Raw genomic sequence first — 25,084 nt, 5'->3', positions numbered from 1 at the left:
GACTGGAGGAGATTATGCTAAGTGAAATAAGTCAAGCAGAGAAAGTCAATTATCATATGGTTTCACTTATTTGTGGAACATAAGGAATAGCATGGAGGACATTAGGAGAAGGAAGGGGAAAATGGGGGGGGGAATTGGAGGGAGAGATGAACCATGAGAGACTATGGACTCTGAGAAACAAACAGGGTTTTAGAGGGGAGGGGGAGGGGGGATTGGTTAGCCCAGTGATGGGTATTAAGGAGGGCACGTACTGCATGGAGCACTGGGTGTTATACGAAAACAATGGATCATGAATCACCACATCAAAAACCAATGATGTATTGTATGGTGACTAACATAACATAATAAAATAAAAAAATAAATAAATAGAGACATGTCAGCAGGAAAAAAAAAAATTCCCACACACTATCAACTCCCAAGATGGTGACCCTCTTTGGAAATAGTAATGTTATAGACCTCTATACTTCTGCAAAGTTATTTTAAAATAGTATCACCAGAATCTTGACTCTGTACAATGATTCATATTGTGAATTCTGGATATGGATAATTATGTAGCTACATACCCATCTGACTTAAAGAAAAGAGATGACAATCATGACAACCAAAGAGAAGATCTATGGGTACATAATACACATTGAGAAACTCACCAAATTTCCCACAGTGAGTACATTTTTGAATTCATCAGTCATTGGGTGATGCTCCATAGCCATAAACATTGTGTTTAAAACTATGCAAATGGTAATAGCAAGATCTACAAAAGGATCCATTACAATAAAATAGACAAGCTTTTTGAATTTTATCCAATATGGAGAACAATTCCAGATCAAGAATGTGCGTGCAAATCTGTACCACCAAGGTGGACATTTTTGTCTGGACTCTTCAAGTTCTGGGGAAAAAAAACAACAGAGAACATAAAGCCAATCATTTGTTTATTTTATTACTAACCAGGTACGGTACAAATCAGCAGTACACTTTAACACTGAAACAAGTTTTCTGTTTAGACTTTGCAAATTTAACAGTACTTCTTCTACGAAAGCATAGCATATTACATAAAAATCTTATATCACAATGTTCATTTACTAGAGCAAGCATAAGTTAGGGGAAGGCAGTGAAATTAATGACTCAAAGCAGATATGGGCAACTCCCAGAGAAACATACACCTAACATGTGATGGGAAACAGGAGAATCTATGTAGAAATATATATTTTCCACCAATATATATCCTTTCATAGGTGAAAACAATCGGAGAACCAAGAGACTAGAAATAATTTACAGAGTGACTCATTCAATAGATATGTCATACCATGAGCCCTTTTATTTCTCACTATTAGGAGGTGGAGGGAAGCTTTGTCTGAGGCCATCATGGAATGTGTGGGTATGAGGTAGCAACCCAAGGACAAGGTGGGACCTGGGGCATATTGTAGGGGGAGAGGGTGAGGGCCAGTACATTTTAAAAGTTGCCACCCTTAACTCTTCTCAATGCATCCCAGGGTCTAACCACTATTGTTCCTATTATGTTCTCTAAATTGCTTTCTCTAATGTCTTTTCATCATATTCTGAACAGATGTTACATCACATATTACCATTTTATAATTTCATTGAATGTGCTCAGAGGCAGCAATTTATAGACATCTGGAAGTATGTATTATTTTTTTGCATATTAGAATGATGATAAATTCAGAGAGACTAGTTTAAGTTTCTAAGACTATATAGTGAGAATCACCCAGCCCTGGGTTAACCTAGATTTCTTCATTAATTACCATTAAGCTGTTTATCTTTGAAAAGTCCTATCACCTAATGTCTTTAATCACAAAAAAAACTTTATCAATTTTTTTGAGCACATAAAGACCATTCCATTAGTGTCCATTGATTATCTTTACTAATGTTTATAACCATTTTTTATTCTTTGAATTCTTCCTAAGAATTTTATATACCTATTTAAGGCTGACCAGGATTTATCTAAATTCTGTTTAAAAATCTGTATGGGTAAGAGGGTATTATTACATACCTTCTACAGTGTTTGTTAATATGCTTACTCTACTCATTGCTCTTTGTCTCAGATTGGGATCATTCAACATATCCTCAGAAAGAAGGTAAGAACTGGAACGTCTTTTCTTATGTATTTGATTGGTTGTACCCTGAAAGAAAAAAGATGATTAATTAAAGTTCTAAGAATAGAATTCTAATAAATTATATGTGTAGAATAAAATCTTGCTTAGGTAGCTGTAGTGATTAAATAAAAGTAGAGACTAGGTTGCTGGGTTGGAATCATAGCTCTGCTACTTACTGGATGTGTATCATTGGAGAGTTACTTAACTCCTGTCTCAGTTTCATCACTGGTAAAATGGGGATAATCATAGTACTTGCCTCATATTCTTGCTTTGAGGATGAAAAGAATTAATGCTTAGGAAAATAACAAATAAAACAAGTTGCTTTTATTGTTACAATCACTTTCATCATCTATCTTTCTGGGTCTTGAATTTATTCAGATAGTTTTACCATGTAAGAGTCCTACATGAAAACAGCTAGACGTGTGTTGCAGTGATGTGTGTTAAAGGGGCAGAATCTCGGTATTCTCTGATAAATTTCTGTAATTATTCTTTGTTGAGGTAACAGCGTTAATGGCGGCGACTGTAATGTTTGCCTCATGAATTGCTCTGAGTATATGATGATAAATGACTCAGTTTGAAAAGGACAATGGAGACTGATGGGAACTGTAAAATGGAGAATGTAAGCTCCATCTAAAAGAGATGACCACTTTCCGCTCTAAAGGATTGCTGCCATGCAGGACTATGAGCTCAGTCTTACCAGGTACACTCATTTTTATATGAAAACGTCTTGTTTTTAAATCTTGGCAACTAATTCAAAGTTAAAACACTATGCTGGTTCAGTGCAGGCCAATAATACATACACACACACACACACATACACCACTCACACACATATACACACAAACAACTATACAACTCTATATGTATCACCTATCTATCTGCTTAGGTGTGGTATGTGTGGTATGCGTGTATGTATAAATATACACACACACCACTTTACAAACATATAAATATAGTTCTAGAGTTTTAAAGTTGTATAGTTGTTTAGATACAGTTATATATGTGTGTATATCACAACATGGACACATGGGCATAAATCTATGCTTGTGTGTCTGTCAGTATGTGTACTTGCAGACATACAAGCATACGTATCTGAAGGTGGCTATTTGTAGAGACCTATTAGATCCAATCTCTAATTTACTGACTTTCCAGAAAAGGCAATTTTTCTCCAAGTCAAACAAGAGTAACAAATTCTTTTTCATGTAGACATGTTTTAGTTGTCCAGGTTATATTATTTGTCATGCAGTTTTTTCATCTAAACTGAACATTTTGCCACACTATTATGTTTATTGCATTTCTGTTGAATCCTAGAGTATCTACTAACTCCTCTAGTTTTGTAGTTTGTTTCAGGATTTATGGTAATACTGATTTTCCTATGGTAAAAGTAAAGTCTTAAATAAAAACATTTCATTTAAAGATATGAAATAATATCCAAATTTGATATAAATTCTATATTTCACAGGTAACACATCACTGAAAAGAAAAACACAGCAAAGATCTGATTCCATAGAAATTTAACATGCTCACTTGATAAGGAAAAATATCTTGGCAGAAGGGCTGAAGCTGTATCATGCAAGCACAGAGGTCACACGTTACCTAAAAGCACATGCATTCACTCCAACTGAAATGTTTGTGGCCATGACTTTGACAGAACTTTATTCTCACTAAAAATACTATGTTGTCTGAAAATACGAATATATGAACAAGTAACATGAGTTCAAAGTTTGTTAGGTTAGTCAAACCCCCTGCTGATATTTGGTCATGCAATATAATATGGTGAGTGGTCTAAAGAGGTAACCTAGAAACTCCAGAAACCAGAAAGTTCTCTTTCAAGCCTAATCAGACTCTTTTTCTAACCACTCAATTACTCCTAAACTCTTGAAATTGTTGCTTTGGACTGGTTGTTTTGTTTTCGCTTTTATGTATATATGTTTGTATTAATGTATGTAGTTTGGATATTTTATTTTTATTCATAGACACCAGACAAAAGAGGGTTTGTTTTTTTTTTTTTTGAAATGAAAAGAGTAATTTTCATTTATGTATGGGGGGAAAAGCACAACTATTCTAAATTATTTCCAAGTTCAGAAGCCTAACACACACTGGAGAGAGCAAAGGTGTGGTGGGTTAAGGGTACAAACTCTGAAACAGAGGGCCTCTGTTTGAACTTCAGGACTACTGTTTATTAGCTGAGTGAACTTGAACAAGCTGCTTTAGTTCTCCGAGCCTTGGTTTCCCTCTTTGTAAAACAGGGATAATAATATATCACCTTATAGGGCCGTTGTAAATACTAAACACACGTTTGCTATTATTATTATTAATTTTAAAACTCAAGATTCCTTGCACAAGGAATAAACAGTATCTTGACAAAGATAGCAGGAGGTGGCAACTAATCCAAACTTCCTTACAGAAATGGGACCTATTATCAATGAATAAGATCAGCATTAGTAATGCATTTCCTGTGCTGACAAATATGTATATATCTTTTATACATTGTTTTCTAAAGGGATGGTTTACAATATTCAAGTATAATTTCATTAGATAAGTTCCTTTTTTAAAAAATGGAGTTTTAAATATCTTTGCATTAGACGTCTACAGCATATGGGATGAGAATTCCACGAATGAGTTAAAGGTGTATTTCTACAGTAGAGGTATTGCAAGACACAGAGCCATTCACAGGACCAGAGAAGGCCCCTCTAGCAGGGAGACTGACTGATGCAAGAATTAAGGGTGGAGCCATGCCTGAGCTATTTTAAAACGTCCTTACGCTGTCATCAGAAGTTGCCTTATCTATTATCACCTCTGGCAGAAGCTGTCCATTGGGGAGCATGAGGGCTGAGGGTCCATCAACCAGGGAGACCACACCATTGCAGTCCACGGCACTGTGCATCTTCCCATTCACCGGCAGCACTGGGGGAGACCTACTGGCTTGGCTGATGTTACTGCTGCGCCGCTCCCGAGGTCTGTGGGGCACAAACAGCGAGTCCCTCCTGCTTTCGCTGTCTCCAAAAATGCTATGCTCATCATCGGCAAATTCAGTCTCCGATCCAACATCTTTCCCTCGACCTTTGAAACTAAAAAGGCTTGTTCTGCTGCTGCGCCTTCCAGAAAACAAAGAGCCTCGAATGCTGAGCGGTGACTGCAGAAAAAAGATGACATTTATCTGCTGAAGCACCTAAGAGTAGAAGCGCACAGAACTACCACGGACCCCACTGAGCTGAGGCCAGGTGGCCCTGTGCTGGTTTAAAAGAAGCATATTTAAAAACAAAGGAATTTGGCAGCAAGACAAACTCGTCCAAATCAGGGATGAAAAGACTGGATGAACCCATCCTTTCAGGACCGGGTAAATTATTTATTGCCACACAGGTCTTTCCTACTCTGTCTGGCCTAGAGTGACATCTCCATTCTCTCCATTGTTTCTATCCCATTCATCTTGCTACAAAGAACATATCATTTTTAAAAAACTTTTGGTATTAATACCTGTTATTTAGTTTTTCATATATCAATCCCCAAGTTCCATAAGTAATTGAAACTTTCTTGAGGCCAAAGGCCACGCTGTATGTTTCTTTGCCTTCCATTACTTGCAACTCCACTTTACATATTGGAAGCTCAGTCAAGGTATGCTGAGAAAGACCTTTTAATGTCAGTGAATTTACAAAGTCATAAAACACAGAGAACTTGAAATAGAGATTGCGCAACACCAAAGAGGGGGGAAAGTCGCATCTATTTGACTCATGGCCAGGATAAACTGTGTCCATAAACCAAACTGAATGTTTATTCTTTGGAAGTACCTAATTCAATACATGTTAGTGCTTCCTATGTAAAGGACAAAGTGGCAGGCACTCTGAATAATGGAAAGTGAGTATAACCAAGTCTCTGCCTTAAAACAGGCTTGGATTGCTCTTGTCCTATTTCCTTTTATTGATATCACATGTATTCAAGTTCAGTCTCCCCAGCTAAATTATAACATCTTTGAGGGCAGGGACTCTATCCTTTATTTCTATGTCCATCTGGCAGTGTCTTACACACTTAAGTAGTAGAAATTTTCAATGTAGACATAAATGAGAAGGATAGTAATTTCTGAGTGGGGCACCAAAGAGCAGATTGGAGAAGGGAGAGGGCAGAGGCAAATGTGCAGGGCGAGCGGCATAGGAGCTAATGAAGGAAGAACGGGTGCAACTACACCAGGTGGAAAACAAAGAAGAAAATCATCCCACTTAGAGAACACCACACGTACTAAGTAATAAAGTACAGGGCATGTAGGTAAGAGTGAACGATCATGGTGGACTGAGGGTATGTGAAGGTAGAGAAAGGGGGGAAATGAGGTTGAAGCCAGTCCACAACGTGGATAAGATGTGGGTCTTGTTCTGTAGTCAATGATTAACACAGTCGGGTTTTTTTTTGGGTTTTGTCTTGTTTCTTAAAGTTGAACCAAAGGACAGCTTTGTTCTAGAAAAATGATTTGGGAAGGTTGTGTGATAGAACACAGGGAAATGTTTAGGAGAATAGAAGCAACTGTTTTTCTTAGAGGTCTGTAGGCAGGGAAACCTGAGATACAGAGGTTTCCGTGGAAAGAGAGGGAAAAAAGCAAGAGAAATTTTACACAAGCAGAAATAACAGACTGTGCGACTAGATGTTAGTAGCTGAAGCAGTTGGGGGTGGGGACTGTCAAGGTGTCTCCAAACTTTTCCAGCTTGGGTGACTGATATTTAGGCGGTACCATTACTTACAGTGGTGAAGAAAAGTGGAGAAACTAATCTAAGATTAGTTTTTAACCAATGAGGCATTATGAAATACAGACTAGATAAAAATGTAAAAGCTAATATATAGTGTAAATAATTTTTTCATTTCTACAACAGTTCTCATGAATACTTTGTTTTTAAAATTTGTTTATCAGAGAAGATCATATGACAATGCTGGAAGTATAAGTTCCTTCAAAAATGGTCAAACTTCAATGGAAAACTATGGACATCTATGTTCTTTCCATAAATGTCCAATGATCAACATGTTTTTACCCAAAAACATACTGATGAAGTCATTCACTCTACTCTCCTGAGATCCCATCTTCAAAATAAAACATTTTGCTCTATAATCCTACCCCTGGCGTTATGCATTCGATAGGTGCAGGGGTACCTGGTTAGGGGTAGACAGTCTCTTTTCACGTGCTCGTCTATGACCTTCAACACCAAGGTGGAAACTTTGTCTCCTGATACTCTCCTCTGACTCTGATTTGGACAACTTCTCATTGTCTCCCTTTTCTTCCCCACTGGAAAGCTTCTTTTGATTCCTTTTCTTTCTTCTGTTTCTTCTTTCTTTAGCACTTTTAGAGCTCAGTTTGGATGTTTCAGAGGAACTCTCAGAGAAGCCCATCATTCTGCTTCTCCCAGTACTTGTGTATTCAGCTGCTGCAACTGCAATTGCCTGTTGGACCAAGAGGCCACACATAGTGTAAGTCATTTCCAAGGTCTGGGAAACCCTATGATGGGGCACCTCTCTGCCATGAATGTAATTACATTATGCACATAATCATGTCCCTTGTACATGAAGTGATGCCGCTTTCTTTGCACTATGACCAGAGAGCTTACAGAGCACTCTTGCTTTGTAATAAAGCCCTATTTTACTTCGGAATTAAGCTATTACACACTATTACTATATATATAATAAAACAACTTAAAATAGTATATATGAAGGTTTTACTAGGTAATTTTGGAACATAAAACTCACATAAACCATACAATAAGAAAATGTGTACAACACATTCAGGTAGTTAATTCAATATTATCAATAGAGTCAGATACTCAGTTTAATGAAGACTGAATTATCTGAAAATGAAAATGAATTATTACAAAATACACCTCACAAAAATGAGGGACTTCTAAGGGTTTCCTATTAAATTCCTGGGATGACCTAATGTTAACCCTTTATTAAAAAATTATGTTTTTACTATTAAAACAATCCTTGTAAAAATTTGGAAAATAAGGACATTGTGAATTAAAATTAAAAATCACTCATAGTCTTACATCCTGGAAATAATTGGTGTTAATATTTCTTCCAATTTTTATATGTAATTTTTAAATGGTTTGCATATTATACTAAATTTTGTATCTTACTACTAATACATTATTATATTAACACATTTCACTGTTATAATATTCTTAAAACATGTAATTTTATGGCTGAATAATACTCTGAGACATAAAAATATCATAATTCTATTAACCATTTTTTAATTTTTAAAAATTTAAATGCTTTCTGCTTTTCAATATTTTCAGATACTGCACTGAACATCTTTCTGCATTAAAGTTCTCTGCATGACAGATTACTACCTTCCCCCTAATAAGTTAGATACTTTGAAGATATTTAACTAGGTTGAACCATCAAATAAATTTTAAACTTTTGCAGAATATTTAAATTTGTGTTCTCTTAGTACAAACTTTCTCTAACTTCTCTACTGAAGTGCCCCTCTGGAGAGGAGAATAAGGAAGAATCCTCAAGAGTTTGTGTCTTAGCCCAAAGTAGCCACAACCATAAGTATAGGTTTTCTTAACAGCTCATGTTTTTTATCTTGAAAGTTCCTGCCACATTAACAAAAATTGATGCACATTTTGCTTTCTACCCCATAGGGTATCTGTTAACTTAAACATTTAAATAATTTTCCCTAAATTCTGTACACAATTGTTACTCTGGTGAAACATACCATACCTGTTTTGGGACTTTGCATAATGCTATGCATACTGAGTCATCATGGATAACAGGTTTAGGAGGAATGGCTTAGAACATTCTCTGTGCTGGAATGAGCTGGTTATGGGGAAGGGTACAATGGGACACATGTTGATTCTAACTCAAACTAAAATTGGTTCCTTTGACCACACCAGAATGAAAATTCTGTTTATATTTAAAAATCCAATAAGGAAAATCTCCCTGGGGAAGGCCACAGAGCCTCTGCTACTCCCCTTTGGACTTCGACTTCTAGGAAGAATTTTAAACCAAATAATAATACCTCAGCTTCTTCTTGCTCTTTTTTAAGATGATCTAACATCTGCTGAAATTCTAACTCCTTTTGCTTCGCTTCTTCAATGTTTGCCTGGTTCTGTTCTTCATAGGCCATGGCAACCACGGCAAGAATCAAGTTTATTAGATAAAAGGAGCCCAGAAAAATCACCACAACAAAGAAGATCATGTAGGTTTTCCCAGCAGCACGCAATGTCTAGGGAAAAATGGAAATCATTATTTTAGGAACACAAAGATCTTTGGAAAATTATTTCAACTTGAATGGCCTATTAGGCATGAAGAAGGTGGGGAGGTTTGGTATAATCCCATGTTATCAAAAATATAAAGGAATAAAATTATATCTCTAAGGAAAACAATCAGTATTAAAATACACACTTTTTCAGTACAAAGGATGTAGCCATCTATTAAACTTATATTAAAATTAGGTATGGTTCTTCACTATTTTTAAGACTAATAATCCTGAATTTTTTTTTTATCCACAGTCTGAAAATTACTCAAAAACTAGCTGCTCTGCTCATTTTCATATTAGAGGACCAGATAATATCTATAGTCCCTTTTGCTGATAAAATTCTATCTTTACCAGGAAGTATTAATGATGATGTGTTATGTTCACACAAAGTAGACAGCTTTACTGAATGATCTTATCTGCTCATCTACTCTTATATTTACTTTTCATTAACATGTATTAAAAATTTCTGAATGCAGTATATGGTAAAAAAATTCAAATGGTTCAAAAAAAAAAATTCAAATGGTATAAAAAGCTATTACATGAAAAATCTCTCTCTCCTATCTCTGATGCCTCCTCATTTCCCTTTTCTATCAGTTATTGTTGTTACAATTTCTTCTCTCTGATAAAGTTTTAGTAGTGGTTAATGGGTATACTCATTTTCATTTTCATAGGAGTTCTATGTTGCATTCTGCAGTGGTTCCCAGCAACATGTTAGAAAGTCTGCCTCCCATATCTCAGCCAGACAGCGTCTCTCTTTTGATCTCCATCATTCTAACCAGTAAGAAATTAGAGGTCACTCTAGTTTGAATTTGCATGTCTTTAATTTTGAATAAAACTGAGCATCTTTTTATACACTTAAAGTTCTCTGTATTCCTTTTTTCCTCTGAAGTATATACTTACAGAATTTCTATATTCATTTATAATATTATCAGAAATGAAGCAAACATAAAACAGGCCACAAGAAGAATCTGGCAATTCAGAGAAAAGTGATTCATTTTTATATATAATACAGAATAACCATTTTCATCTCCTTCCTCTTGGGGTTGGGTGCTGAGAATATGTGAGTGAAAAGATGCAGCCCACAGGCCCAAAAGGATCACATCTACACTGGAGGAGATGGCTATGTGAATTAACAATTCCAGCACAAATGATGGATAAACTGAGGAATATTCAAAGGGCATGGAGATCTAGGGGAAGGAGGAAATGAGTTGGGACGGAATATTTAGAGAAGTGAACTGAGTCTTCAATTCTTGTATTAGTTTTCTAGGGCTGCCATAACAAAATACTACAGACCGGGCAGCTTACACAACAGAAATGTTATTTGCTCGCAGGTCTAGAGGATGGAATATCCAAGTGTTGGTGTGCTGGATTTCTCCTGAGGTTTCTCTCCTTGGCTGGCAGATGGCTGCCTTCTCAGAGTCCTCATGCGGTCTTTTCTCTGTGTGTGGGCACATTTCTGGTGTCTCTCAGGTCCTCATCTCCTATTCTTATAAGGACACTAGTCAGATTGGATTAGGACCCACCCAAATGCCTCATTTCAATTTAGTTACCTCTTTAAATCCCTAACTCCAAAAATAGTCATTCTAAGGCACAGGGAGTTAGGACTTTACCATATGGAAGGGAGGGGATACAATTTAATTCATAACAACTGTACATGGGAATTCAAAAACTAAAGCATGATGAACCTAGGAGAGCCTGGTGTTTCGGGCACTCCAAGCAGGGCAGCATGTGCAGAAACCAGCGTGGACAGGAGAGCTACAAGAGCCATGACGGTGTATTTCCTGCTATTTACTTAGGACCCCATGGGATGCTATATTCAGAAAGAGGGAAAGGGAACTGGAGATCAGATAAGCCAGGAAAGGATAAGACAATAATTTACGATTTTAAGAATTACCCACTCTAATAGTGCTGGAAGTAAAACATGTCTAATTTCAGTGATAAGATAATAGGGTTTTGTCCTTTCTAAATCGAATAAAACATTTCACGTAAAGTCCGGCAAGGAACATTCACCAGCTTTTTATGCCATTCAAAAATGCAATGAATGTTTCTCTTGGCACTCACCTGCTGGTAAAGGTTTTCCCAGTAATCCTGGGTCATTAGCCGAAACAAGGCCAAGAAGGCCCAACTGAAAGTGTCAAAGCTTGTGTAGCCATAATCAGGGTTTCTGCCAGCTTTCACACACCTGTACCCTTCTGGACACTGACTACATATGAAACAGAACGTCACAAGTTAGAATGCTTCTAGGATGCAGGTTAAAGAGTGCTACAGAATAGTTAGACATTCCAGGTTCCTGTTCTAGGGAGACAATATTGAATAATGATTAAGAACACATTATTTGGGGGGCGCCTGGGTGGCTCAGTCGTTAAGCGTCTGCCTTCGGCTCAGGTCATGATCCCAGGGTCCTGGGATCGAGCCCCGCATTGGGCTCCCTGCTCGGTGGGAAGCCTGCTTCTTCCTCTCCCACTCCCCATGCTTGTGTTCCCTCTCTCACTCTCTCTCTCTGTCAAATAAATAAATAAAATCTTTTAATAAAAAAAAAAAGAACACATTATTTGGAAGCAGGAAGAACTGGGTTTGAAGCCCATCCCTATGATTTACTAGTTGGTGACTTTGCCAAATTACTGAACTTCTCCAAGGCACAGTTCACTCCTTCTGTGAGAAAAGGATAACACCTACCTCAAAAAGCGAAGACTGTTGTTAAGTTTAAAAAAGATAATAGATGCAAATTACCTAGCCTAGCTCCTGTAGATATAAAGCATTTAATAAATGGCACTGGCTATTAGCATCATCATTAAAACTTAGAAACTTCCACCAGATGCCAAATAATAGTTCTTGCACCATAAATATTGATAAATAGGCCTCCACCAAAACTGGGTTCCCCCAAATTATTCTTGGAGCGAATCAGAATAAAAAATAGCCTAAATAGAGCAATTGTGTAAGTTCATAAAGATTTGTAGCTTTATGATATTTTTCTAAAATTGGTGGATTGATATCCATGATGCCACTGAACAGTATTTGAGCTGTCTCTGGGAGCAGCAACCTTATTTGTTTAATGTTCCAAGTATACACAGAGTCTGGTGAAGAAATATCTGGTCAGGAGTGCCTGGGTGGCTCAGTCATTAAGCGTCTGCCTTCGGCTCAGGTCATGGTCCCAGGGTCCTGGAATCGAGCCCCGCATCGGGCTCCCTGCTCCGCGGGAAGCCTGCTTCTCCCTCTCCCACTCCCCCTGCTTGTGTTCCCTCTCTTGCTGTGTCTCTCTACGTCAAATAAATAAAATCTTAGAAAAAAGAAAAAGAAAAATAAATATCTGGTCAGGGGAGAGCAAGAACAAAGGCTCTGCAGCAGAAATGAATTTGGTGTATAGGAGAAACTGCAAGATGAGTATTTTGCATAGAGAGGAGATTCTTAAAATATCTTTACCCAAGTCCATGGGTTCCTTTTGTTTAGAGTGGCCAAAATGTCACTGCATTCAGTCATTTATGAGTCATTCTTGATTGGAAAAAGAGTAGAATTTGGGAACAGGACGTTGATTCTGTCACTCTTCCTTCCAGAAAGATGAAAGACTTGAAACTATCCAGCCAACTTTTGGTGGGGTTTTCCGGAAGTAACTTTCTACTTTCTTAAGATTTATATGACTTGTGTCTTGTTTCACTTCAAGCACTACCTCCAAGTTTTGCTTTCAGAAGTATGCATTAACCATAAATGTTTTAAAGTTTGGGCTCACTGTGGGACATAATAATGCCATGAAATATATGAAAGCAATATAAAATCAAAGGTTCTGATTAAAAAAAAAAACTGATTGGATACGCTTTTCCCCTTTTTGTAGCCTTTTGACTAAAAACAAATACTACTTACCCTGAATCTGTGCTCACACCACAAAGGAGAGCATCCTTGGATCCCTCCAAGTAATAAAAATATTCTGTTTAGGAAGAAATTCAACATATAACATTAGACAGTGACACAGAAGATAGGTTAATTAGTATAGACATATTCACACACCTTCAGGCCCAGTCTCAGGCAATGTGCATTCATTTATTTATTATATTCTCATATATTCTCCCTCAAATATTTATTGATAACCTCTTATGGGCCAGGCACTGAATATAATAATAAAAGCATGATAAACAAGATCATTAATTTTGTGGATCTTTCTTTATGTGTAGGTAAGGGTGGAAATTAGGCATAGGGAAGGACAAGTAAATAAGTAAGTAAATAAATAAATATACAAGGTATTTTCAGATAGTGATAAATGTCCTGAAGAAAATAAGATAATGTGATAAAATGTGGTCAGGGAAGGCCTTTCTAAAGATACGACATTTGAACTGGGGCCCAAATGCTACAAAGAAGCCAGCCATCCAAAGACCCTGGTGAAGAGATAGTTTTGGCAGGGTGAAGAGCAGGAAGGAGCAAGGGCCTTGAGGCAAAAGTGAAGTTAGCGTATGGGAGAAACAGCAAGATAGGCAGCCTGGCTACAGTGTAGTTTGTGGAGAGAACTATGGTGGTAGAGGTAAGCAGGTGTCAGATGATGTCAGCCTTTGTATGTTATGAAAGGAAGTTCGGACTTTAAGTATGGTTACAAGTAATAGAAGTGGGAGGTAGAAATGGGAGAAAATCACTATTTGAAAATGTCACTCTGGTTGTTTTGTGGACTGTGGACTATAAGAGAGCAAGTGTGAAAGCAGGAATATGACTTAAGTGATTATAGTGAAAGGCGACATGGCTAAAACTCAGAGAGTAGCTGTGCACATGGAGAGAAGGGGATGAAAAGAGTGGAGAGCACTTGCTGCCAGATCGGAGTGGAGGTAGAGGGGACATAGGAATATGATCATCAAGTAGGTAGTTTTCAAAGCCATGAGACTTGAGTTAACCCAAAGAGAAAGTGTAGCTCAGAAAGGGAAGGGGAGAAAAGAGAAAGCAGGGAGCCCCTAACTGAGCCCCAAAGTATTCTAGAAGAGGTGGAGCCAGCAAGGCCATACTATAAATGGACACACCTGTCTTCTGAAATTCTCTCGTTTATTCAACAATCAGTATTTATCTAGGACTTACGAAGTTTCAGATACTGAGGATATGGCAGTGAACGAAATGCACATTTCCTCATCATGGTCCCCTCTGTGTCCATTTTCAGGCATAAGGGATCCCATAATCTCTTCCTCCATACACTATCAAGGCTTACTGTCAAGACAAGGAGCTGATCCAACCACGCACAGTAAATGTATCAAGAACTAACAAATATCCATGCTTTTTAATAAGGGCCCATCTTCCCATTTGGCTCAAATCAAAGAAATAAAGATGTAATGATTAGAAGGCCTTTGGAGTGATAGTGGAAGAAAGACTTTGAAGTCAGATATACTTGGATTTGAATGTTGCTTCTACCGCTTCCCATGTAGGTGAATGATCTCACCACGTTAATGGTTAGTCACTGCCATACATCTGTAAAACGTGCTTAGGACGCCCGCTTTGTAGAGATGCTGAAGAGCATAAAGGGGACAGTGCGTGTAAGGCACTTACTGCAGGGATCCACATGCTCGACACGGTTGCTCAGAGAGCAGCAGCTGTCATTACTAAACTACTAAACAATTCCAGAGAAGATGAACTGACTGACTTATACACCATTTTGTCTTACACAGAAGATACAAATCTTAGAAGACACAAATAAAACAATAAAGCCTCCTAGTTGGAGGTGAAAGTTTAGGTGAGAATGCACATGAACAACTTTTTGGAAAAATTCCTGTGCCTGAGGTAGGGCAGGCATGACGGAATGAGGATGGAGGAGGATAAGATGCAAATTTTTTGTACATAAGCTTCCAAGATATTTTTGTAGTGGAAGGATTACTTTAGAATTATCCTTTAAAGTAACTGGCTCACATTTACCAACCACTGAGGAGCTGCTTTATAAGAATGGGCTCTAGGGGTGCCTGGGTGGCTCAGTTGGTTAAGCGACTGCCTTCGGCTCAGGTCATGATCCTGGAGTCCCGGGATCGAGTCCCACATCGGGCTCCCTGCTCAGCAGGGAGTCTGCTTCTCCCTCTGACTCTCCTCCCTCTCATGCTCTCTGTCTCTCATTGTCTCTCTCGCAAATAAATAAAATCTTAAGAAAAAAAAAAAAATTAAAGAATGGGCTCTAGAGCGGCCCGTACGAGCGCATGGCAGGGTGAACAGACTCAAGTCAGTACAGGAATGATGAAAGGTAAAGCAATGGCAGTAGCTCACTCTGGTCTTATAGAACACTTTAAAATAATCCCTAAACAAGCAGACATTAAATTATTCGAATAATTAGTCTCAAGAGTATTAAGGTTAATATGTAAAGGGAAAACGTCATGCAAAGAGAAATAAAAACATATGTCCATGCATCATATGACCTCACTGATAGGAGGAATTCTTAATCTCAGGAAACAAACTGAGGGTTGCTGGAGTGGTGGGGGGTGGCAGGGATGGGGTGGCTGGGTGATAGACATTGGGGAGGGTATGTGCTATGGTGAGTGCTGTGAATTGCGTAAGACTGTTGAATCACAGACTTGTACCTCTGAAACAAATAATACATTATATGTTAAAAAAAGAAGATAGCGGAAGGGAAAAATGAAGGGGGAGAAATCGCAGGGGAGACAAACCATGAGAGACTATGGACTCTGAAAAACAAACTGAGGGTTCTAGAGGGGAGAGGGGTGGGGGGATGGGTTAGCCTGGTGATGGGTATTAAAGAGGGCACATACTGAATGGAGCACTGGGTGTTATATGCAAACAGTGAATCATGGAACACTACATCAAAAACTAATGATGCAATGTATGGTGATTAACATAACATAATTAAACAAACAAACAAACAAACAAAAACATATGTCCAAAGTAAAACTTACACATGAATGTCCATCATAGCATTATTCCCCAAAGCGGAAACTACTCAGATGTCCATCAATTAATGAATGAATAAACAAAATGTAGTATGTACATACACTGGGATAGTATTTAACAACTAAAAATAAATGAATGACTACTGCATGGAGGAACCTGAAAACATGCTAAGTGAAAGAAGCCAGACACAAAGATCACATATTGTATGATTTCATTTATATAAAATGTTCAGAATAGGTAAATCCATAGAGACAGAAAGTAGATAAGTGGTTGTCGGGGGCTGGGGAGTAGAAGGAATGGAGAGTGACTGCCAATGAGTACAGGATTTCTTTTGAGGGAGATGAAATTATTCTAAAATTAGTGATATTTGCACAATGTGACTATATTGTGAATGTACTATAAAACACTGAATTGTATAATTTAAAAGGGAGGATCTTATAGTATGTGAATTATCTCACTAAAGCTGTTAAATAGATGTAATTCAGTATAATAACAAAGGTTGTGGATAGTAATAGATAAGCCCAACCTCACAGTAATAGACATATGGGGATAAAAGGAAATAGAAAACTGTAAAATCCACACAACAAAAATCTAGAACTGACACTCAATCGAGTGCAGATTCTGAGGAAATTTTTTATTAATTTCAAGGCCAATGGTACAGAATGGTAAGCCATAATTGGTGACCTAAACATCCTATGATTAATCTTATCCAACCTGGTTCAGAAAGACAGCTTTTAGCAACTATATATGACTTAGGCTTTTGGAGTCAAGGGTTTATTCCTCAACCAAGAGGCAATAATAAGTCAACTCTGAGAACACTAGTGCAGGGATCAGGTAGAGGCAGAATGCCTGCAAGTGACACACTGCATTCTGAGAGACTGTATTCTGTGGAGTCCCCACAAGGAAAGCACTATAGATAGACAGGAAAAGCCCTGGGAGTACTATGACCAATACTGTGGTTTTTCCAGGAACTTTTCTTATTAAATGTCAAACACCTAGAAAATAGGAGTAAGAGACTATTTTTCTTTATCCCAACAGAACCACACCATATTAATGTACAATAGCTACTGGAAATTTAGCTACCAATTGTGCACATGAACCTTTCCTTCACCTGCAGTAGCAAGAAGGAAGTTTGATGAGCATCAAAGTAGACAATGCTTGGCGTCAGTGGAAATCTATAAATTGTATGTTTTGAAACAGGAGGTTAGACAGTGGGCTCATTTATTTGATAATACATTTAAAAAACACCTCCAAAAAAGGCTTTGCCATAGGCACCAGAAAACACTTTCAGAACATATTCAGGATCTCTCTGTAGGCTGCCTTTACCATTGTAATTCTTTCATCTCTTCAAGAATTCCAATTCGTTTACTTCACCCTTTTCTCATAATCTATCAACCAACTCCTGGGTTCACTTCTTTCCTTGTCCAGTTTAGAATCCAAGAGACACTCGTTTTCATCATCCTTTTACAATTTCCATAACTTCCAAGTATTTCTCTCAGTCTATCAGATTAACCTGGCCCAACCTTAACCCTACATGTAATCAAAATAAAAAAACTGGTAGTGATCCTGGTAAAAAAAAGTTAAGTTTGAGTAAGTATTGTAAACTGATTATTAATTGTAAATGTGAACAATTATCCATAAGATATATTACTTTTATAGTATATAAATTAAGGAATAAAATTCTTTGTAAATTGAAAATAAAATTTAAGATTATATCAATAAAAATCAGAAACTTAAAAAATAAGTAAAAATAAAATGGAAGGGAAAATATGCTAAATTCCTCATCAAACACTGGTAGTAAAGAAATTTTACATTAAATATTTTACTTGAAAACTTTCAGTTTTCTTATTTTAGGCTTCTATTTTTTTTGTTTGTTTGTTTTCTTTATTTACAGGCTTTTACTGTATTAGCTAGGTTGTATTTGCTTTTATCTTCCCCAGTGAGTGGGAGAGTATACATTTAGTAAAGTAAGAAAATGATGTATATTCTTCATAATCCAAGGAGAATCCTGACCTTTACTCCATGACCTTATTCTGTCAAAGGCATATACACTTGGAAGGTTTCTTAATGTCCCCACCCCCACTCTGGATCTAAGTATCTATTAAGGTTTATGGGTTCATGTGGGCAGCATCATACAGACACACTGCAGGTGTTAGAAAGCACAATCTTGTTTGATCTCATTTTCACCCAAATTCATCAACAGCTCTGGCAAGAGAAACTGTGTTAGGGGACAACTGTTCAGAAAACATGCAGTTCAGGCTTTCTGTAAGATATTCTAAAATATACTTGTGAAGAATTAAGAAGAATTCAAGACTGTGTGTACAGATCGACTCATATGTTTCCTACAGAACTAGTTCTGATGAATTAAACTTTGATATAATGCCACTGGCTAGACTGAGGGAAGCCCTTAGAAAGAGCTGTGAAATTCATCATTGATTATAGGGATAGTGCTGATAAGCTGAGTAAACCCACTCTGCTTTATATAAATCTTCAGAAATACTATCAAGCAGACATTTTAATATGTGATAATTAATATGATTGTTATACTAGGATTTATACAACTATATATGTTATAGATATAATACAAATGTAAAAATATACTTATATTATCATATAATAAATAAATTACCCTATAAACCTAAGTATGAATTATACAATAAAACTACAGTATATAAAACACATAATATGTCTTATGATGAAATGTAATGGTTAATATTAATTCATAGCCAAATGTATTTCTCTAGAGCAAATTTATTCATTTTTATCTTACAGAAATTGGGTATTATGGAACTATATCATGTGTCTAATACCAGAACTGCTAGAAAGCTTAGAACCAGGGAGATTTATGAAAATATATAACAGGATCCAAATGCACACCGCGGCAGCTTTCTATACACTCGAGCAATTTTGAAATAATTAAAAGGAAAGCAACATTTCATTGCTAAAAGAGAACAATCTTATTTCAACCTATTAACAACTTCAGGGACATTCTTACTTTTATAGTCTTCTTCTTCAAGGGTATCTATTATGCTTTGTAATGTTTCATTATTTTCCAGCAGATCCCGCAGACATTTATGCTTCAGGTTGCCCATAAAGAGCTGCAGCCCAATCAGGGCAAACACACTCAGGCAGAATACAGTTAGGATCATGACATCAGAGAGCTTCTTCACAGACTGGATCAGAGCTCCCACAATGGTCTTCAGTCCTGAACACAGGGGGCAAAAAAAAGTGTTCCTAATGAAATAAAGCCTCTGAATGAGAAATAAAAACAAAACACAAGCTTGCCTAGAAATGCATGCATTATATTAAATCAATGACCTTAAATAACCTAGTTTGAAAAAAGCCTACTAGCTCAAAAGGGTCGATTTGCTGTTTTTTATATATTTTTTGTTTCTATATAGTACAGCAAACGAAAAAAATTGTAAACTGTTTCCAAAGAGTAACCAAATCGTCAAAATGAATAATTTGGTTCCTCAAACCATACCCATATTTGCTTGTAAAAATAATTTTTAAAAGTGCTAATTTAGTAAATGCTTGTCAAACAAACCATCTCTCTATAAAGACATTAAAACAAAGAGGCTGAATTGCAGCACAGAGTGACAACTTAACTAATTTTCAGTTAAGAAATGGTTTGTTGTGGAAAGCTAAAAAACACAGTATGACATGCAATACCCCCATGCTGATATTTTTTATCTCTTTTCCTAACTGTATGAAAAGCAATAAAAACAAATTGAAATTTTCATTCCTGGCTAAACAAAATGGAAAATGATCTGTTACACAGGAGGGAAAATTTCAAGTTGAGATGTGAGCCAAATGGCCATCTTTATCCTCTAAGACCCATGCAGTTGATTAAACTCAAAGGCTGACTTTTAATAGTGATTGTGAAAAACATAAAAAATCAAATTTAATTAAAATGGCATAAGAGAAAGTCGTTCTTGTCTTTCCTCCAAACGGTCAAAGTCAGCCCTGGTGTTTAACCCCACTCTCACCTGGAATGACTGAAATTGTTTTCAGTGCTCGGAGAACTCTGAATGTTCTCAGCGCTGAGACATTGCCCAGGTCCACAAACTCTGTCACATATCTGTAATAGGGAGTTCACACACAACACAGTGACAACACACACACAAACAAACGAAGAACAACTCCCAAATAGTTGGAGTTATGAGTGGCCTAATGCTTCACACCAATCACTCCTTACCTGGAATTACAGAAATAGTTTTCAAAGCTCTCAACACTCTGAAAGTTCGAAGAGCTGAAACATTGCCTAGGTTTACAAATTCTGTTAAATACCTGTAGAATTAAACCAGAGTTATTCAGAATTTAGATAGAGTCTGTGATACTTACCTGTGCCTTTACTCAAGGTATTGCCTATATTTGGAAAATTCTTATTTAAATAGACAGTTCTGCAAGCCCTCTTTTTTTTTTCACCTATCACAACTAATTTAATTTGATTAGATTTGATTTGACCCCTTTTACATGAGCAAAATGCAAATATATTATTAAAATGGTTCCATACACTTATATGCCTAAATAAACAATCAAATGCTTCAATTATTAGACCTCAACATTATGGTAATACAGATACTTAATATCCTATAAAATGTCAGCAGCAAACCTTGAAAACTCTATGCTAATTAAAAGAAGCCAGACACAAAAGGTCACATACTGTGATTCCATTCGTATGAAATGTGTAGAATAGGCAAATGCATAGATTCAAAACATTGATGAATAGTTTCCAAGGATTAAGGGGAGAAGGAAATAGAAGTGACTTCTTTTGGGGATAATGGAAATATTCTGGAATTACAGATTAGTGATGGTTGCACAGCTTTTTGAAGGTATACTAAAAAAAACCACTGAATTTTAACTTTAAAAGGGTTAATTTTATGGTATATAAATTATATCTCAATTAAAATAATGAGACCCCTGAGAAGAGGCAGCCTTCTTTGACACAGTGTTGTCTTATCAGCAGGTGGCAGGTACAGCTGCAGCAGTCACGTGACCATGAAAGAAGCGAGTCTGATGGACAAGGAGGTGGGCAGGGTGGTGAGGGAATGGGAAACCAGAAATCCTAAGACTCTTCTCTATTGTCTAAATTCCTCCAATGAACATGTATTACTTTTAAAATTCAAGATGATAGAGGGAAAATATTGTATCTAGGTTTGAGATTTCAAAAAAACAAGGGAATATTTCTGGCAAATGTATTTGGGAAAAGAACAGCAGTGTGAATTAATTTAAATTATATTTTAATGTAATATTTTTCCCTTAAAAATAAACTGTGGCTGCAGATGTAATACACATACAATTCACTGATGTTAGGATTGGTATGCAGTGTTAGATCTTATAAAAAGATTTACTTCTATATTTTAATATACTTATTAGCTCTTGAATAGTATAGGTTATAATTAAAGGCCTGAGCTTTTTCTGTGATTCTTACAGGTTTTATTAGTTTTTAAATAAGACATGGAAAAAGGTGTGAACCTTACTTAGACTGCATAGACTGCATAGACTACCCATCCAAGTGCTGAGCATGGAAGAGAAGATCAATCTTAATGATGTCATACACTTTTGAATGAGAAATGCTCTTTCTCAAAAATTAATATTTGCCTATCAATGACTAGCTTTCACAGAGTATCCTTTAAATGCAACCTTTACATGCAGGAAAAGTCAGACCCCAAAGGCTTGTTCTTACTGGAATACTGTGCTGTCTGTCATTCTCACGAGTTTGCCATTTCAAAAAACTGAATGTACTTACGCAAAAACAATGACGACAAAATCGAGCCAGTTCCATGGGTCACGAAGGAAAGTGAATTCTCCTACACAGAAGCCTCTTGCAAGGATTTTGACAAGTGACTCAAAAGTATATATTCCAGTAAAAGTATACCTAGACACAATAATCCGATGGGGTATTAAATATGAGGAGAATACAGCACCATGTAAATCTTTATTTTTTCTGATCAACCAAAGAAAGGCATCTATTGGAGTGTGGCTGTTGGCTTATGGATCCATTCTATTAGAATAAACTACACTAAAGATATTTCCAGAAAATCTTAAAATGTCCATATTAGAAATTCTTACAGAAAGTAAAAAAAAAAAAAAGAAAAGAAAAGAAATTCTTACAGAAAGTAGAGGTATTCAAAATGACTAAGAACATAGGTATTAGATCTGCCTGGAAAAGTCCTACATTACTCCTATCAGAAAGACACATGTCTAAGAACAAGGCAGGACACCTGATACTTTCTTTCTTCTAGAAAAGACTGTAGCATCTGATTATTCTATTCTACAGGTAGCAGGTTAATACCACAGAGGAAGAAAAAATAACTGAAAGAAAAGCAACCACATAACATGGGAAGATAAACACAATTCTTAGAGCTGCAGTAACTTTGTGGCAGGAAAGAAGAGGAATAAAATAACACAGAGAGGATATTAAAATGTATTTATACCCACTTACTCTACATTCTTGGTCCAATCTGGAGGGTTACTCATGGTCATAAATATGCAGTTCGTCAGAATAGTGCACATGATAAGCATGCTGAATAAGGTAGCTTAGAATCAAGGAATATGATAAGAGAACACAGAGAGAGCTTTGAATACTTGATAATGACACTTGTTAAAATGCTAACAACTTTTTCCTAGAAAATAATTCTTTATGAGTTTATAACTCTTCTTTTAATCTCTTTGAACAAGGGAGTCATATATAAAGTAATTTATCCTAAAATGCTAAAATTGCCGTTCTCCCAATTTTCTGAGTCTTACACCAAATTATATTGAAATTGGTAAACTAAAACCAGTCTTTTCAGGTACAAAAGGACTAAAATCTATATTTGAATAAATAGCAAAAGCCATATTTTATTTATTTATTAAGATTTTATTTATTTATTTGAGAGAGAGAGAGAGCATGAGCAGGGGGAGGGGCAGAGGGAGAAGCAGACTCCCCGCTGAGCAGGGAGCCCGATGCAGGGCTTGATCCTAGGGTCCTGGGATCATGACCTGAGTTGAAGGCAGACACTTAACTGACTGAGCCACCCAGGTGTCCCGCAAAAACTACACTTTAAAGAACCAATGCTAGTAATCATTTAAAAAAGGATATGAGTGTACTAAAATCTTAATAGATATTCTTCTTAGAGGACTGAAAGGAGACAGCATGTACAAAGCAGGGGTGGCATTGAAACGGAAGATTGCTTTCCCTTTGTTCAATACTATGAAAGTCTGTGGGAGAAAAAGAAAACAGCATGAAATTGAGAATCCAAAATTTCACCCTAGCACGTTTATACCAGCAGTTTACCGCATGTGCATGTGGTAGGGTCATATTAAAGAAACACTGCCATCAGACTCAAGCAATGTGATACCATTGCCATTAATGAGCTGTTTAAGTTGCACTGGCCAATGAACTAAATCCATTGCTTCTTAGTAAATTAAGAAGTGAGCCATTTTTGAGCATGGATTGCCTGGAGCTCCCAAAATATAGCATCTTCTCTTTTTCATATCCCTTTAACACCCAAATCAGTAACAGTTAAGTGTGGCCACTGGAATTAGTTTAGAATACAATTTCCTTCTATCATTTCACTGCATTTTAAGCAAACTAAGTAGAAACTAGCTATCTCTGACTTTTGCCCTAACACCTTGAGAATTTTAATACTTGTTGGCTATTATCATGATTAATAGCAAGTGTTCCAAATATGAGTCCTTTCAAAAACACATTTTCATAAATTTAAGGAATATTAGAGTTAGAAGAATCCTATTACCCAGTTCAATTCTCCTATTCTAGATATAATTCTAATAACAGCTAAAATAAATGAATACAAAGTAAAGGACTTGTTTGCTCCTACCCACCGTAATTTTTAAAAATAATACAAATGAACCAAATATTCTTGAAAGGTGTTATGTAACCATTGCACAATAAGGGACAGTCTCCATGGCTTTGGTATTTAGTTAAAAATTTAAAAACCCAAACAAATAAACAGCAACAACAAGAAAACATTAATGCAATCTAGGAAGACCAAGTTCAAATCTCTGTCTTAGTTTTCTATAGTTGCTAGGCAAATTACCTGTGCTATTGAGAAGACATTGACTTGGTCTTTTGCTGTTGTTTAATGTGAATTTTATATAAGTTTATGAATGGGCTTCTGGGAATAAATATTTTTCACCAAACTGGGGACCTAAATTCGAGTATGTTGCTTTTTAACTGTATGTGGCAGTGTTCTCAAGAAAACAAATCAGAATCTACTATTTTCAGATGTTCTTTTACAGTCCTGGTCACTTTCACTATACTGGTTATGCCTAAACATAATTTAACATAAAGTTCACTTTTACACTGAAAATTAGTTTTAAAATTAATATCTAGTCATTGAGTACAACCACTGTCTTTTTAAATCTTAACACACTGTGCTTTTTAAAATTCATTCATCTATTATTTTCTGCAATTGTGTAGCGAGCAACTATGTAATAAGTAAAATGAGAAGGTATTTTTTATTTTGCCTGTCTCATTATTTACTCATCATTATTTCTTTCACTTCTGTAAAGTTGTTAGCATAGTGGTTGCTATACTACAGAAACTAAATTATACTAAGAGATGTTGCCAAGAATATCCCAGTAGGGGAACCAACTTGAATTTTAAAAATCTACAACTTCTAGGGTATAACATTTTGCACATTTCTTAATTTCCCCAAGCCCTCTTTCATCTTAAAATAGGATATTACTCCCTTTCTCACAGTATAATAATTGTGTGCTAATTTATATAAAAAGTCCAGTGCCTGACACAGAGATCCTTAATACATGTTAGCATTCTTCCTTTCTGTGTCAGAATACTGACTGATTAATTATAATGCTGTGTAATATTTCAAGGTCTTCACAGGTATTCTATTTTTTATTGTTGTGCTGCCAGCCTGTT

General features: G+C 36.4%; 1 protein-coding gene across 1 annotated transcript in view; it reads right to left on the bottom strand.

Annotated features, from left to right (window-relative positions):
- SCN9A (sodium voltage-gated channel alpha subunit 9) overlaps positions 1-23,421 on the bottom strand; it is a gene marked incomplete at its 5' end in the record, with an annotated part of 81,526 nt that extends 58,105 nt beyond the window's left edge. The window contains 12 exons of the mRNA XM_081815474.1: positions 632-886; positions 2,009-2,138; positions 4,876-5,247; positions 7,242-7,529; positions 9,109-9,315; positions 11,410-11,551; positions 13,204-13,267; positions 19,193-19,402; positions 20,396-20,487; positions 21,950-22,078; positions 22,646-22,736; positions 23,286-23,421. Of these exons, the coding sequence (XP_081671600.1) occupies positions 632-886; positions 2,009-2,138; positions 4,876-5,247; positions 7,242-7,529; positions 9,109-9,315; positions 11,410-11,551; positions 13,204-13,267; positions 19,193-19,402; positions 20,396-20,487; positions 21,950-22,078; positions 22,646-22,736; positions 23,286-23,421 (2,116 nt within the window). The remainder of the gene's footprint in view (positions 1-631; positions 887-2,008; positions 2,139-4,875; positions 5,248-7,241; positions 7,530-9,108; positions 9,316-11,409; positions 11,552-13,203; positions 13,268-19,192; positions 19,403-20,395; positions 20,488-21,949; positions 22,079-22,645; positions 22,737-23,285) is intronic.
- Positions 23,422-25,084: the final 1,663 nt, after the last annotated feature.

Source organism: Leptonychotes weddellii, chromosome 3, assembly GCF_054177405.1.
Source record: "Leptonychotes weddellii isolate Sample4059 chromosome 3, ASM5417740v2, whole genome shotgun sequence".
NCBI classification, from domain to species: domain Eukaryota; kingdom Metazoa; phylum Chordata; class Mammalia; order Carnivora; family Phocidae; genus Leptonychotes; species Leptonychotes weddellii.
The sequence above is the reverse complement of the archived record's forward strand: the minus strand, read 5'-3'. Positions and strand labels throughout refer to the sequence as shown.